The sequence below is a fragment of the Nicotiana attenuata genome, chromosome 10 (assembly GCF_001879085.1).
Source record: "Nicotiana attenuata strain UT chromosome 10, NIATTr2, whole genome shotgun sequence".
Lineage (NCBI taxonomy): Eukaryota > Viridiplantae > Streptophyta > Magnoliopsida > Solanales > Solanaceae > Nicotiana > Nicotiana attenuata.
In genome coordinates, this window is record NC_031998.1 from 46,486,257 (window position 1) to 46,501,861 (window position 15,605).

Genomic DNA, 15,605 nt, shown 5'->3' on the forward strand with positions numbered 1-15,605 from the left:
AATGATGTCGATTGTCGGGTATTGCGCGGAGTGTAGTTTTCCATGTCCAAGCCACTTAGTACAACACACTTTAAAATTTAAATTAATACTCTTATTTGACCGCGCTTCTAATATCAGCTTATTTTAAAAAATATTTTTCTTAAAAATCCTTTTAAAAAAAATACTTTTGGTGAGAACCAGTTAGTGTTTGACTAGTTAATTTAAAAAGTGCATATTGAGTAGCAATTAAATTTTGGCCAACCTTTTAAAAAGTAATTCTAAGTGTATTTTTCTCAAAAGTACTTTTGGGGAGAAACTACTCTCTCGGTCCCAATTTATGTGGCTGAGTTCGAATTCCGAGAGTCAAATAAATTTTTTTTTGTATTTTTTTCATATGCCTTTTAAATATTTTGAATTGTTAGTTATTGTGACTTATAATACTTTTTTTTTTATCTAGTTATCAAATATATAGGTTTTGTTTTAAAAAATTTAAAGATTCCATGTCCGAATTTTCGGTTAAAATTATGAAGTTTACAACAACAACATACCCAGTATATTTTCATACTTGGGGTTTGGGAGGGTAGTGTGTACGCAGACCTTACCCCTACCTAGTAAAGGTAGAGAGGTTACACGTAATCCCACAGAAAGATTTTTTTTATTTTATGAATTATTCATTTTAAATATTCAATTTAAATAAGTTGTATCTTGTTCAGACTTGTTTCCAATAGACTTTCGGCTCAGAAAAATAGGAAGTAAAGGAAGAAGAAGAATAAGAAGAAGAAGCTGAGGAAAAGAAGGAAGAAGAAAAGAAAAAAAGAGATAGGGGAGAACAGAGTAAGTAGCACCAAAATAGTAAAAATTAAGAAGTTTGACTCTTGAAATCTGAACTCTGCCACATAAATTAGGACATAAAAACTATTTTTTCCTACTTCTCAAAATCTGCTACTGCTTCAATTCAAAAATATAAGTACTATTTTTTAGAAGGTTGTCCAAACACTTTAACTTAAGAAAAAAACTTTTGGCAATAAAAAAACATGGCCAAACATACTATAAGACAAGTTTAATTTTTTTTTTTCTAAAGTTTCTTTTAGAAAAGTTCACAAGTTAAGAAAAAGGAACCAAATTCAAATGCTGATGGCATGGCAGATGCTACCAACTCTTTTTTCAATTTGTCTGCAATTCTCTGACTGCAGCTCATTTTTTAAAACTGAGTTTTCGAATAAAAGCTTCCTTTACCAGAGCGCGGTAAAGCCAATTTTCATTTCCACGTCACCACAACTCCATCTTTTTTTAAACCAAATTCAATTTCGGCTTATTATAATACCTTGAGCATACATAATTTTTTATGTTTATTAAAATTAAACACTTTTAGTCGAACTGGTAAATTTTTAAATGACTTAATTATTTTGGGCACGCTCAAGCTAAATAATGATCGCAATTAGGGTCATCTTACTTTATTTTATTTTTTCATCAGAATGAAATTTATTTCATTACAGATAGACTTATTTTATTTTATATTTCAGTGATTCTCTTGTTTGATTTTATAAATATGACTTAAATAGTGCTTTAATTGGAGGCGAAAATACAAGAAGAAACAACAATAAATCCAGCTTATTCCCATACGTGGGGTCTGGGAGAAACTATTTATATTTTATAGTCGAAAAAATGTGTGAAATTTGTATAATTTTTATATATAACATACAGAATATATATATAATATTTTTTTTCTAAAATTAAATAAAATCGTAAAAAATAATCTCCATCTAAATTATTCTTTACTAACTAGTCATGTGAAACACAGGTGACATTTTAATCAGATTTAGTGGACCGCTTTGATGTTCTGCCAGCTGAAATGGACCAAAAATACTTTATTTTTGAAAAAAATTACTAAGTACTACTACTATATTTAAGATAAAATTAAATAATCTCCAATCCCTTATACGGAGTAGCATTTATTATTTTCTATTTAAATTTAAAAATTCACTGTAGCAAAAATAATTCAAACTCACCTCCCATTATTCCTCAGTTCTCACTCCTCATCTCTCTCCCTTCTCTGCATTTCTTCTTTGTCTTAAAGAAGAAGAAAACAAGTTTCAGATTGAATATACAATTATAGCAACTACACTACATAATCTACACACAGACACACAGTTGTATTCATCTTCTGAAGCTTCTCTCTCACTACCATTTTACTTCAAAGCCTAAGCACCAATTCAAAATCCATTACTTCAATCTCTCGTCTTGTTCCATAGAAATGCGTGTACTCCAATCGCAGCCACAAGCGCGTGTACATTCATAGAGAAGTTCGGGTTAGCTTTAGCTTGAGCTTGAGCTCGAGCTAGGTCGTTGATGGCTTCATCGTCGAGAGGTAGTCGAAGTAGTTCACCATTTCAGTACCGTAGTAAATCTTCAACTCCCTACTCTTCATCTTCTTCATCCTCGTCATCAATCATGAACCCTAGGCTACTGCCGCGATCTTACTCTTCATCTACGACGTCGTTTTACGGCTCTTCAAATGGCTACAATTCCAGATCCATGAGTCGTTCCGATTCGATGTACTCGCAAGGTTACGAAAATCGTACGCCAGTCAGTTACACGTCGGAAGCGGAAGAGGAGTTGATTGATGAACCAGTTGATGATATGTCTAGATCGGGAGATAGCATTTCAGTCACTGTCAGGTTTCGCCCAATGAGGTAAATTGTAGTAAATTTTAGATCTGTTTGAACTGATTTAGATATGGGTTTAAGTTATATACAGGGACAGAGTAGAAATTTTTTATATCAGTGTGACTTGACCTGTTACGACTGGTAACTTATGGTTTAATTTGGACTACTAATCAATGCTTATTATACATAATTACCTGCTATTAAAATATTTTTTTACACTGTCAATTCGTAGAACTTAAACACTTTTGAAATATGTTCAGCTGAATTTTAGGGATGTGAGTTTTGAGACAATGTAGTAAGTATTTGAAATTGTTGTAATTTATGGTGACAGTGAACGAGAATATCAGAAGGGCGATGAAATTGCATGGTATGCAGATGGTGATAAAATTGTGAGGAACGAGTATAATCCAGCCACAGCTTATGCATTTGGTACAATTCTAGACACTTTCGGGTTTCATTATGATTCTGATTCTGCTAACTGTTAAAAGATCTCCTAAATTAGCCTGGGAAGAGTATGGAATTGCTTAGACTTAGGTTTCCGTCGAAGTTAATATAGTTATTTTGGTAATATTTGCTTTGATGCTGGGTAGATAGAGTGTTTGGACCGCAAACAATTACTCAAGAAGTTTATGAAGTAGCTGCTCGACCTGTGGTCAAGGCTGCAATGGAAGGCATACATGGTAATTATTTTTCATGGACCGTATTTGTTGTCATTTAAGTGTGATACATGGTGCTGTCCAATTTAATTGTGTTCATCTGTTATTTTTGTATTTTGACTTGAGCCCTGCTGATTATGCAGGCACAGTATTTGCTTATGGAGTTACAAGTAGTGGAAAGACGCACACTATGCATGTAAATCAATTTTCCTTTCTGTTATATCCTTTTTCCCTTTGAACTGAAAGAAAGCTTCACCGACTCAGTTACATTGCCAATGAACTGCCTAGGAACTTTTAATTGCTATTGACAAAGCTGCTGCCCTGTAATACTGCACAATCTTTATATTTATTGCACGTTTTGTTGAAAATTGATTGTTAAATTGTAGTTACTTGCTTCATTTTCCTCTTCGCTAGTTGAAGTTTGCTTTTCTCCTTCCCCTTCCCCACCCCTCCCAAGTGTACAAGTTTTTGTTATCTGAATGTTGATTTTTGAGATCTTGGTTTCAACAGGGAGATCACAGTTGTCCGGGCATAATTCCTTTGGCGATAAAGGACGTTTTCAGCATTATTCAAGATGTAAGTAAGCTTGGAAGTTGTCCTCATTCTGAAAATTTGGTGTTGCAGTTTTGTCTGGCATGGCACCCTAGAGTGATATGGTGTTATTCATTTTCCTCAATCATCTTTCCATAAGGATGGAAAGCCATGCTTGTTTCAATTATTGATTATTCTATGGAGAGTGTGACTAACTCTTAAAATTTTCAGACTCCTGGACGCGAATTCTTACTCCGTGTGTCATATATTGAAATCTACAACGAGGTTAGTATGGAGCGGATCAGCAGATATTTCACAAACAATGATAGTGACACTGATTAGAATGAGAAAATACCATTATGCTTTGCGGGGTGGTTCGCATATATGATGAGCCCTTTTTATTTCGATCCTACGTCTATGTTTAGATTTTGCGCTCATGTCCTTCATAGCTACAGCATAAAGCTTCTCCTATAGACCTATACAAAGTGAAATACTCTTTAGTGTATATTTAGCATCTGTCTGTATGCACTTATCACCTCTAGACATTTTTAACTGTCTCATACCCATTTTTACCATAATTAACTTGTGTACTGTTCGTATTTATGATGTCAGGTTATCAATGACTTGCTGGATCCTACTGGCCAGAATTTGCGTGTCAGGGAAGATGCACAGGTTTTTGTTCTAATAAGACTTGCTTTTTTAGGGCCATTTGCCAAGGCTTTTTCTCTATTTGTTTTTAAAAAGCCAGTTTTCTTGAAGCTATGATTCTGGTCATTTTGATATTTCTTTCTACATTTTGTCTGAAGATGAGCATATTGTTTCATATGAGGGATCTGGATGTAGAGTTGTACATTCCTATAGACATCATTAAGGGCAATAATAGGAAACAATTGCACAAAAACAATGATGTCTTCTGACCAGTCATCACTAGCTTGTGAGTAAGTTTAGCTTGTACTTTTCATTAATATCTTGAGTCACAAATGACCCTGAAAATGAATCAAGAAACAAACAAAAGCTAATATATGCTACCTTTAGCATATTAGCTCCGTACTGTTCTTTTCACCTCCCAAGCTACAGTTCCTGAGGTTTCCACTCTGGCTTTCTACCCAGATATTTCGTTTAGGATGTTAATTCCATATTGTTTTTTTCACCACCTATGCAACAGATCCTGAGTTTCCTCTCTATTTTTCCCCATCTGCATAACAGATGTTTATGCTGCTGTAAAAAGTTGATTCTATTGCTAAGGTATATTTCTTGATCATTCACGCTTGCTATAAATATGCAGGGTACTTATGTTGAAGGTATAAAAGAGGAAGTTGTTTTGTCACCCGGTCATGCTCTTTCGTTCATTGCTGCTGGGGAAGGTAATTATTGTGTATGGTCCAATTCTGTCTCTCCAAACCCATTATTGACAGCCAAGGCCATGTTATGGACCATTTATATTGATTTCTATCTTTTGTATTGCAGAGCACCGTCACATTGGTTCAAATAATTTCAATTTGTTCAGTAGCCGCAGTCACACAATATTCTCCTTGGTAATATATCATGTACTATCTTCTGCTTTTACTGTATGTGAAATCTACTAGGTCTGTGATCATAATCTTCTGTTTGGTCACTTTATATTTCTCCCTCCCTGCTTAACAGTCACACATCGTACTTGGTTTTTATACTCCTATCTTATTATGTCCACTTCCCTGCACATTTTGCAGATGATTGAAAGTAGTGCCCATGGTGATGAGTATGATGGAGTGATCTTCTCACAGCTCGTATAGCTACTTACACTGTTTTCTGTATTCAAATGTCAAGCCTCATATTATAGCATCTCACTTATTTTTCTTTTTTTGCCCCTTAGAACCTGATTGATTTAGCAGGGTCTGAGAGCTCTAAAACTGAGACAACGGGATTACGGAGAAAGGAAGGATCATACATAAATAAAAGTCTGCTGACTCTAGGAACTGTACGTACTCTAAGCATCCCTCATTGACCATTTCTATGGTGGTTTCGTATAACAAATATATAATGCACCATTGTCATAATTCAGTTTCTTGTCCTTGCCTATCAGAATGATCGATGTATTGCTTTTTCAGGCTGGGCTAAAGATTATAATAGTCTGAACGTAATGCTGATGCATTGATTGTGTTCTCATGTATTAGGTCATTGGAAAACTTAGTGAAGGGAAGGCATGTCATGTTCCTTATCGGGATTCTAAACTTACTCGCCTACTCCAATCATCGCTGAGTGGACATGGACATGTTTCAGTAAGTATGATGAGCCCACACAAGGAGTTCTATTTTATTCTTCATATCTATTATTTATACAGCTTTATTGATGTGCATCTTTGGCCTCTTAGCTCTCCATTCTTTTTCATTTAAATAAATAATGAGGCACACTTTGCCATCTGATATTCATGGTGCTTGCTTTGACATCAATTGCTTCACAGGAAGGATGACTAATTTCTCCCCTTTTTGTGATCTGCAGCTCATATGTACTCTTACTCCTGCTTCAAGCAATATGGAGGAAACACATAATACGTTAAAATTCGCAAGTAGGGCTAAACGTGTTGAGATTTATGCATCACGCAACAAGGTTTGCTCTTTAGCATTGCTTCAGTTTCCTAGAGTTGCAATAGAGAAAGCTGACAGTTCGGTATGTATTTCTTTCAGATAATTGATGAAAAGTCTCTGATTAAGAAATATCAAAGGGAAATATCATGTCTGAAACAAGAGCTTGATCAGCTAAGAAGAGGGGTGCTTTTCGGTGTCAATCATGAAGAGCTTATGAACTTGAGACAGCAGGTATGATTTAAAGTTAAATGATGTGGTAAGGACTCTCTATAGCTAGACGTGATCATGTCAAACTAATTGCGTGTTTAATATCTTTACTCAATTAGCTGCTTTTGGGTGTTCTTTTAGCATAAATGGATTCTGTACTGAATTACATTCTTGTTCATTTTACAGTTGGAAGAGGGACAAGTGAAAATGCAGTCAAGATTGGAAGAGGAGGAGGAAGAGAAGGCAGCTCTACTGAGTCGGATACAGAGGCTGACTAAACTGATCCTGGTTTCTTCAAAGAGTTCAATTCCTGGTTATTTGGGTGATGCTGCTGCTCATCAAAGGAGTGTTTCTGCTTCTGAAGATGATGTAGGCTTGTCTTTCCATAATATCATGAGTTGTGTTCTTCAGTGCGGTTCTTTCTTCTCAACCTCTGTGCATACTTTCCGGATTTTCACCTTGATAATTGCTTTAAGATAGCATCATGTGTATTGTATTTTTTGCACCAGTTTTACCTGCTCTTTTGCAATCAGTTGTGCACTTCATAGATGTTTTACTTAATCATTATTATATTCTTCATTCAAGTGCTCAACTCATTTTTGATAAGGTAAATAATTTTATTAATGTTGGGGGGAACCCCGTATACAAGAGGTATACCAAAAGTAGAGAAACCTATACCTCAATTGTTCAACTCATTAACATTGGAATGTAAGATAAACGACTCCTCTCGTTTCTTTTCCTATCCGTTATTGTTTGGACAAACATTCTCTGCCTTTATCTGATCTAGGATAGAAAATTTGTGTTTTGTACTGATCTTCTATTTTCGATCATTCCATCAGAAATTGGACAGTTCTATGCTCACAGATAGCGAGAATCAGAAAGACCCTTCGTCAGATAGTTCTGATTTAAAAAACAAAAGATCCTCTAGCAAGTGGAATGATGATCTATCACAGGCTGGAAGTACGATTACCGAATTGGCTGAGATGGGTGAACTTCTTGGCGGTTCTTCCTGTGGTTCAAAGCTGCCCATAGTATGTCTCTTTCCTTCTCTTTCCTTCACAATTTTAAAACTTTTAAGTGGAGGCTGCTTATTTATGTGTTCTTAATTCAATTTTCAAATTGAGTGCATGTGAATCTTAATCCTTCGAAGGACTCAAACGATTTGTAAGTTAATATTTGCAGTTGGTCTTATTCATAAAGTGAATTTATTTTACTGAAAAATGCAACTTTGTCTAAGAAAAAAAGTGCTGATCTGCTGAAGCTTTAAGTACAAAATGCAATTAAGGCACTCATTGCAGTAGGAAACGGTGCAAATGAAAAACAAACAGAAGTATATATGTAAAGCAACAAAAGTTAACTCTTTACACAAATAACATTATAAAGGCAACTGAATTGGAAATACTAATATGAATCGAACTATGTCAATCAAGTTCAAAAATCATTTGAAACTTGGTTAGATTAAAAAAAATGCAAATTTGAGTTTCTTATCCAGATTTTCCCTGAATTTCTCATACTAAATTTCTAAAATAAAATTCACAATCATTACTATAATCATCCATAAAGTTTCCTTAGTAATTAAAATATTTAATATATAATATCAAAAAAAAGTTAATGAAAATATTTAATATACCATCTATACTTATTTGTTAGTGCTGCCACTTAACAAAGTAAGGGTTTGGCGCTGACGCGCGCACCTTTGCATCTTGGTGCATGTATGGGAGTGCCACCTTAGCAAGGTGAAATGCTTAACCTTTGTTGCACCTAGCTTCAGGGCTTAAATTTGCCTTAACCTGTATTTAACCAATAAAGTGCTAGCTAAGGTCATTTTCATTATCCAAAATTTACATTAGCTATTTACATACCTTGCTGAAGTTTCAAATTAAGCAAACATCCATCCAGATTTTATATTTGAATACTCTCGCCATTTTGTATCAGAATTGAGAAATTATGTGATTCCATAGCTATATAATAGTTTTCTGTCAGTCCAATCATGTTCACTTAATGGGAGTTGATAAATTATGCGGTTCCATAGCTATATAATGCTACCCTATCGGGAGTTTGGTTTAACTTTGGGCCGGGGTACCACCCCCTACTCATGTCCGGTGTTTCGCTGTTTGGATGACAATCCCATTTGGGGGGTGGGGGGTGCCATGCGTGGATCAGCAACCCCATGGGGGGATCCGATGCGAGATCAAAATCCTATCCCATGGATTAGACACGAAAATACTATTTTATCCTTTCTCTACCTTGGCATTAGCACTCGCAGTATCTTTTGCCATCTCGTTCACCTTCTTAAGCATGATCATCAGCTGTCACCCTTTCGCTTACCTAACTTGTTGTGTTATTTTGTGTAACTTAATAGTAATTGTATACATAAAAAGGTTATCATGTTCAGAAAAGATTTACCAACACACGTCATCTACATACCAAACCTAGTGTACAATTTACCAAATCTGATTCACAATCCCTTAGAGCCCAGTAGAGCAGAATTGATATAAAGGAGTCAAATAGCCGACTTCAGCTAACTTTGAATGATTGATAATCCACAATCCCGTCTCTCCCTAATCCGTCCATCTCCTTGCTAATAATTCCCTCACTATGATCTAGTAATATTATTATTCTTTTGACACGGTATAATCTAGTAATATTATAATATCCACGTTTGTACCATCAATTGATTATGGGTTTTGGAAAATGCTTATATGTAAAGTCAGCATAGCTAGGACATCTTTCTAGTCCTTTGTTTAATGCGTTGAACGAATAGTATATGGTGCAACATGATGATCGTTATCAAGGGTTAGCTTTTTGCTATTTTTGATGGTCTGTTCTGTTTGAATGCAGGAAGGTATCTCAATGGCAGATGAAATGGACCTCCTGGCCGAGCAAGTTAAGATGCTTAGTGGAGAGATTGCATTCAGCAGCAGTACATTGAAGCGGTTGATGGAGCAATCTGTAAATGATCCTGAGAGTTCAAGAACTCAAGTATGCTATCTTTTGTTAATTCTTTTCCACCTTCAAAACAATTTGATGGTTAAGTTGAATAAGACAATGATGTGTTTGTCTGCTATAACCTGCTGCGAGTAATTCTTTTTGAGAGAAAGATATTTGTATTAGAAAGGTAGCACTAAGGAAGTGCTGTATTCATTACAAACGAGCAAAAAACCAAAAGAAAAATCCTTCTCCAATCTTACAGGGATTCTAAAAGGGTGAGTATTGGTTCTGCTTCATTTACAAATTCCTCTTTACACCGAAAAGAAAGCAAAACTATGCAGTTAAACTTGATCTGTTGAAAAGAGTTAGCTTTGTCTTAAAAATATCTGATGTTTCTTTCCTTCCAAACAGCACACCATATGCAATTATGCATGCAGGGATTGTGTTCCTCCAGTGTCCTCTTGCTTCTCCTTCTACCTCTGTTCCAACAGTAACCTGCTGCGATTAATTTGGTCTCCTTTATAGATTTTTCTTCCAGAAGGCAGTCTTTTTACTATTCTACTGTTCGTTATGAATTTATCATTTGATTCTTACCACAAAATTCTAGGTTTTGTGCTAATCTTTCTGTTAAGTTTCGAACTTATTCACTTCTAGTGCTGTTAGCAAAAATGATAAAACATCTCCGATATTTGAAGTCCTTAGGCTTCTTAAATCATTATCGCAGGAAGTATAGTCTTGTTCTTCATAAATGTTCTGTTTTCGTTATACAAGGCAGCTGTATGAATGGAAGTTACTTACTTGTTTTTATTGTGTATGTAAATGTGTTTCGAGTTTAGGATCAGAATCATTTATTCTAACTCCTATGACAGATCGAAAATTTAGAGCGCGAAATACAAGAAAAGAGAAATCAAATGAGGATCCTGGAACAGCGCATTGTTGAAAACGGTGAAGCATCAGTTTCTAAAGCATCATTAGTTGAAATGCAGCAGGTGACCTCATATTATCCTTCTCAACCTCTTTGTTTTTATTTTTCCTCTCAAATTTGTGTGTCTCATATTTTTGTCTTTTAGCAGACTCTGATGAAATTGATGACACAGTGTAGCGAGAAGTGCTTTGAGCTTGAGGTTTGTAGCAGATAATAGTTTGTTGACACGCTGTGTATCTATCCCTATTCTGAGCTGTTTAAAATTTGATCCTCTGATGCAGATAACATCAGCGGACAATAGGATTCTTCGGGAAGAGCTGCAAAACAAGGTCAAATAGCAGTGTTATTTATCTTCATTTCCAATCAACTATTTGTACTGAATTTTGTCGACCTTGTATGCAATTTCAAGCTAGTAGCTTTTCTTTTTTTCTTTTTTCTAAAGAGTAATGTGACTGTTACCTTTTCGTTGTATTCAGTGTTCAGAGAACAAGGAACTGCAGGAAAAGATTTATCATCTTGAGCAGCAGCTGGATGCAGTTAAGGCTGAAAGGTCATACCCATTACAACGTGTATCTGACGAATATGTTGATGAGCTTAGAAAGAAAATTCAGTCCCAGGTGATTTTTATATCATTCTATCCAGCACTTGGTCTGCATCTTTATCTAATGAATTGAATGGACTGCTTGCTCTTGAAACAAACTTTTGGTACAGATAGTATCAATTGCCAGTACTTAGGAAGGTGAGGGGAGCATCTGAAGCCTTAAACCAAACTCCTCACAGTATATATTTCCAGTGGTCTTTGATGTGATGAACAGACTTCTTTTTCATTTTTTAGCATATTTCCCTATAGATGGTGTCCCTTTGGAGCCATATCAATGTTTAATTAGGGAAAAGTTACAAAGAAGGGATCATGTGAACCCTTGTTACCTCTAGAGTCTAGATATGTACAACTTTCCTTGCATTAAAATAAATGCAAGTGAAGACTAATGGGTTGTTTGGTTGGAGGTATAAGAAAAAATAATACCAGCATAAAGTCCCCCATAAACACAATACTATCTTTGGTTTGAGTGATTAGAAAGAATAATCCCTGCATAACTAATGCAGCATTTGGTTGGCTGTTTTAACTAGTATCTGTATTAATTTATTTGCGGATCTATGTATTATTTTATATGGGATAGAATGTGAATAAGAACACATATATTATCCATACAGTTATTAAGAAACATGATGATATGTTGAGACCAAAAATTATTCTAAGATATGTTCGTGTTCATTGGAGGAATTTCAGTGATCTGATTAGTGAATCTGTCAGGTGTACCTGTTCTCTTCTTTCTTTCCTCATTAAGTTCTTTATGTTTTTGTGGTGCTAATTTTGTTTAAAATATTTGTTTTGATTAACTATCTGCAATTTTTCTGCTTCCATGGGGTACTTCTGTGTTAGAATTCTTTGATTCTGTTAGTTGATATGCATCCCAATCATCAGACTGGATCTTTCTAGCTTTTTTCATATGATATTATGCATAGTTTTGCCGTCTAGGCACATTATTAACATTGCATTTGTGCTGGATGAGTTTGTATCACAGATCTTATATATTGTTTTGCAATTTGAACAGGAAATTGAAAATGGTAAACTGAAGCTAGAACATGTCCAGATCGTAGAGGAAAATAGTGGGTTACATGTACAGAACCAGAAATTGTCTGAGGAAGCTTTGTATGCAAAAGAATTAGCATCTGCTGCTGCTGTTGAACTTAAAAACTTAGCTGGTGAAGTCACAAAGCTCTCGTTACAGAATGCAAAACTAGAGAAAGAGTTGTTGGCTGCTAGAGAGATGTTGAATTCTCGAAGTTCCATTACACAAGCTGGTAACGTTGGAAGCCGAAAGCATGGTGAAAACCTACGATCAGGGCGTAGAAGTCGGATCCCTGGCAGAGGAAGTGAAATTCCAGGAGCGATTCATGATGACTTTGACACATGGGACCTAGACCCTGAAGATCTAAAGATGGAGTTGCAGGCCAGGAAACAGCGAGAGGCAGCTCTGGAGGCTGTCTTGGCTGAGAAGGAAGTTGTGGAAGACGAGTACAGGCAAAAGGTTGAAGAGGGAAAGAAAAGGGAGGCAGCCCTGGAAAACGATTTAGCAAATATGTGGGTACTTGTTGCTCAGCTGAAGAAAGAAAGCTGTGCTAGGCAAGTTCCAAAGCTGGCAGCTGAAAGTCAGAATGTAGAAGACAGTCTGAGTGATGCAAAAATCAATGATATCGATCACAAGGACCCGATCCTCATTGATAGCCAAGCCGTGAATCATACAGCTTCCATTGCTGAGGCTCCAAAGGTTGAACCGCTTGTTGCCCGCTTGAAGGTAATGTCATTATCATTTTCTTTTCACTTGTCCACACCTATATTTACACAATTGTATGGGTCTGGACATATCAGTGTCTTTACTCTGAATTAAATCTTCGGCCTTTATGTGTTCAGTCACCTACTTCCTGTCATTCCACAGAGTGCTATTTCTGAAATGTTTCATAGAATCACTAGTAGGAGCATCAATCTTAGCTATTTTCTTTACTGGCTCTGTATGGAAATCTCTCTCTTCCCTTTTATGCTACTCTATTCCACTTATGTGACAGTTTCATCAGCCATGTTGTTTCATTGAGTTGTAGATTGTATTGATAGCAGTGGAGAAAATAGAAAATGGCACTTGAAAGTTAGTTTGATTAGGAAAACCACAAATAAAAATGAACTTCAAATGGCTGACTTCTTGAAATTTGTGAAAGACATGCGATTGTTTATTTACGTGCTTTGATTACTCCAGAAATTTGAAAGTTCTATGATCTTTTATACTTACGCCTCCAGGCCCGAATGCAAGAGATGAAGGAAAAGGAACATAGGTACTCGGGTAATGGTGATGCAAATTCAAATGTATGTAAAGTGTGTTTTGAATCACCCACTGCTGCAATGCTTCTTCCATGCCGCCATTTTTGCTGTAAGTCTCCTTTTTCATTTTATGCTCGTGTTATCTTTGCTCCCACAGTATGAGCTGTTTGAATGTGATGATTTTTTGCAGTGTGTAAGTCTTGTTCCCTTGCCTGCTTCGAGTGTCCCATATGTCGGACAAATATTGCAGATCGGATTTTTGCCTTTACTTGACATTATTTTTAACCTCATGGTTATGGTGAAAAGAAAGGTGATTGCCGTTCCTCGTATTTTCCAGTTCTTACTTCATACAGTTCTTAGTCTGAAAATTACTTTAAACTAATGGAAGTTTCTTACTTTCCTCCCTCTTTTCCTTACTGCAGGTTTTCATTGTCAACTCGCCTTTCAGAGACATTCTTTAATTAATTCACCTGTATTTTGTAACCTTACAATGATATATAATTATCCCTTGTGTACTTCTCCAACAACTGTAAAATAAGACAGACCCAAAGAAATGAAGGGAAGAAAGAGGAAAGGATGTAAATGAGTAGAGCTGAAGTCGTCAGGGAGGTATTGTGGCATATTTATGATCTCTTGACCTTCAGCTGCAATGTATAGAACAATACAAACTACCATATAGTTTTTGTATCTGTAAATTTGTGACTATTTATAGTTTTGCGGCTCTCTTTATACTTGGCATATCTCGAATTTTTTCTGATGGTGCTTTTAATAGCTTCCGCTTCCTGTTATATACGCTTGATTGCGTAAAATGTTTACATAATGCAATTTAACCGGATAAAGCAAATTATACTATTTTTTATTATATCATATCCAGAGGTGGAGCCAGGATTTAGAGTTTATGGGTTCGGGGTTCTAGTCCTTTTAAGCTATTGGGTTCTAAATTAATATTTGTACATATTCAATAAATTTCTTAACACAAATATATGGTTTGGACCAAATTAACTGGACCAAAGTTAGTGTTAACTATAGAACCTTAAACTCGTTTGCTTTCTCATATTGTTCGCTCTGTCTTTCATTTATTACGTTTCAGGGAGGCAGAATACTTCTTTTTGATATTTCATCTTTCGGTGTTTGTTTTCTTATTGTGGTCGGTTTCTTTTGCTTTTTCTTTCGGAAAAGGGCCAGAATTATCCCTGAAGTATCAGAAATGGTACAAGAATGCGCTCCATTCATCTATTTGAATAAAAATGCCCCTACCATTATTTTTTTAGCTCAACATTACCCTTATTACTAACAGAAAATTCTCGAAAAATAGCAAAAATTAATTAGTACCACATGTCACCGTTTCATTGGCTTAACTTGAACTTAAACCAAAATATAATTAAACTCACTCGTAACCCGTTCGAATATTGATCCACTTCGCAACACATCTCACTTGCAAATTATGCATAGAATTTTTTTTTCCCGCTAGACTTAGCACAGTAATCTAATTGAAAAAATTGAATCCATGATAACAAAAATGATTTCAAAAGAAGAAAACAAATACTAATGAAGAGATTATCTAAAAAATTGCCAACTATTATTAGTTGAACCCAGCGGTATGAAATATGATACTTGCACAATACCCGTTACACATAGCAAAAAAACTTATATATTAATAGAACAAATAGTGAAATAAATTAAAAATAAAAATACATATTACATAAACAGGAAAAAATAAAAAAAGGTGCTCGGTTTGGTTTGATTTCTCGGATTTTTATGAACACTCCCAATCGTACACATACACTCTTAAACATGCTCATTAAAATGAAATGAGAGAGAGAGAGAGAGAGAGAGAGAGAGAGAGAGAGAGAGAGAGAGAGAGAGAGAGAGAGAGAGTTTAATTATAATTTAGCTTAGGTTTACATTAGGCCTATGGGACGGTGACACGTGGATATTAATTAATTTTTTTTAAATTTCTTGTTAGTAATAAGGGTAGTGTTGAGCCAAAAAATAACGATAGGGCCATTTTTATTCAAATAGGTGGACAGATGATATTTTTGTACCAATTCCTATACTTTAGGGGCAGTTCTGGCCCTTTTCCGCTGCCCCCACCCCCTGCCCCTGCAGTAGGTTTCTTCAGACGAGAAATATGAAAAAGCAGGGAAAGAGAAAATTACTCGGTTTCTTCTTATATAATCTTGAAAAAATGACATTGTATACTGTATAGCTGCTGTAAAAATAATAGTCAAAAAATGTATAAAATTTGTATATTTTTTGCATATATATACATTC

General features: G+C 35.5%; 1 protein-coding gene across 3 annotated transcripts; it reads left to right on the forward strand.

Annotated features, from left to right (window-relative positions):
* On the forward strand, positions 1,978-14,069 carry LOC109233448 (kinesin-like protein KIN-7D, mitochondrial). 3 transcript variants are annotated; one of them, XM_019399326.1, is made up of 25 exons: positions 1,978-2,672; positions 2,977-3,074; positions 3,236-3,325; positions 3,445-3,497; positions 3,812-3,877; positions 4,064-4,117; positions 4,445-4,504; positions 5,118-5,196; positions 5,300-5,367; positions 5,542-5,598; positions 5,685-5,789; positions 5,986-6,090; positions 6,311-6,418; positions 6,496-6,627; positions 6,790-6,972; positions 7,443-7,634; positions 9,445-9,585; positions 10,404-10,523; positions 10,605-10,658; positions 10,741-10,788; positions 10,936-11,076; positions 12,073-12,816; positions 13,311-13,440; positions 13,522-13,641; positions 13,754-14,069. In XM_019399326.1, exons 1-24 carry the CDS (start codon positions 2,329-2,331, stop codon positions 13,602-13,604), a joined length of 3,255 nt encoding a protein of 1,084 aa, XP_019254871.1. In that variant the 5' UTR covers positions 1,978-2,328; the 3' UTR covers positions 13,605-13,641; positions 13,754-14,069. The 3 variants fall into 3 exon arrangements, with proteins under 3 accessions (XP_019254871.1, XP_019254872.1, XP_019254873.1); XM_019399327.1 differs by having other exon boundaries at positions 10,608-10,658; XM_019399328.1 differs by lacking the exon at positions 1,978-2,672 and having other exon boundaries at positions 2,983-3,074; positions 3,240-3,325.

Bases quoted from the DNA above. Each gene is read 5' to 3' on its own strand.
- LOC109233448 (XM_019399326.1), top strand. From the start codon at position 2,329: ATGGCTTCATCGTCGAGAGGTAGTCGAAGTAGTTCACCATTTCAGTAC. The intron at 3,498-3,811 runs GTAAATCAATTT...TGGTTTCAACAG, and splicing joins GAAAGACGCACACTATGCAT to GGAGATCACAGTTGTCCGGG. The intron at 10,789-10,935 runs GTCAAATAGCAG...CGTTGTATTCAG, and splicing joins GGGAAGAGCTGCAAAACAAG to TGTTCAGAGAACAAGGAACT.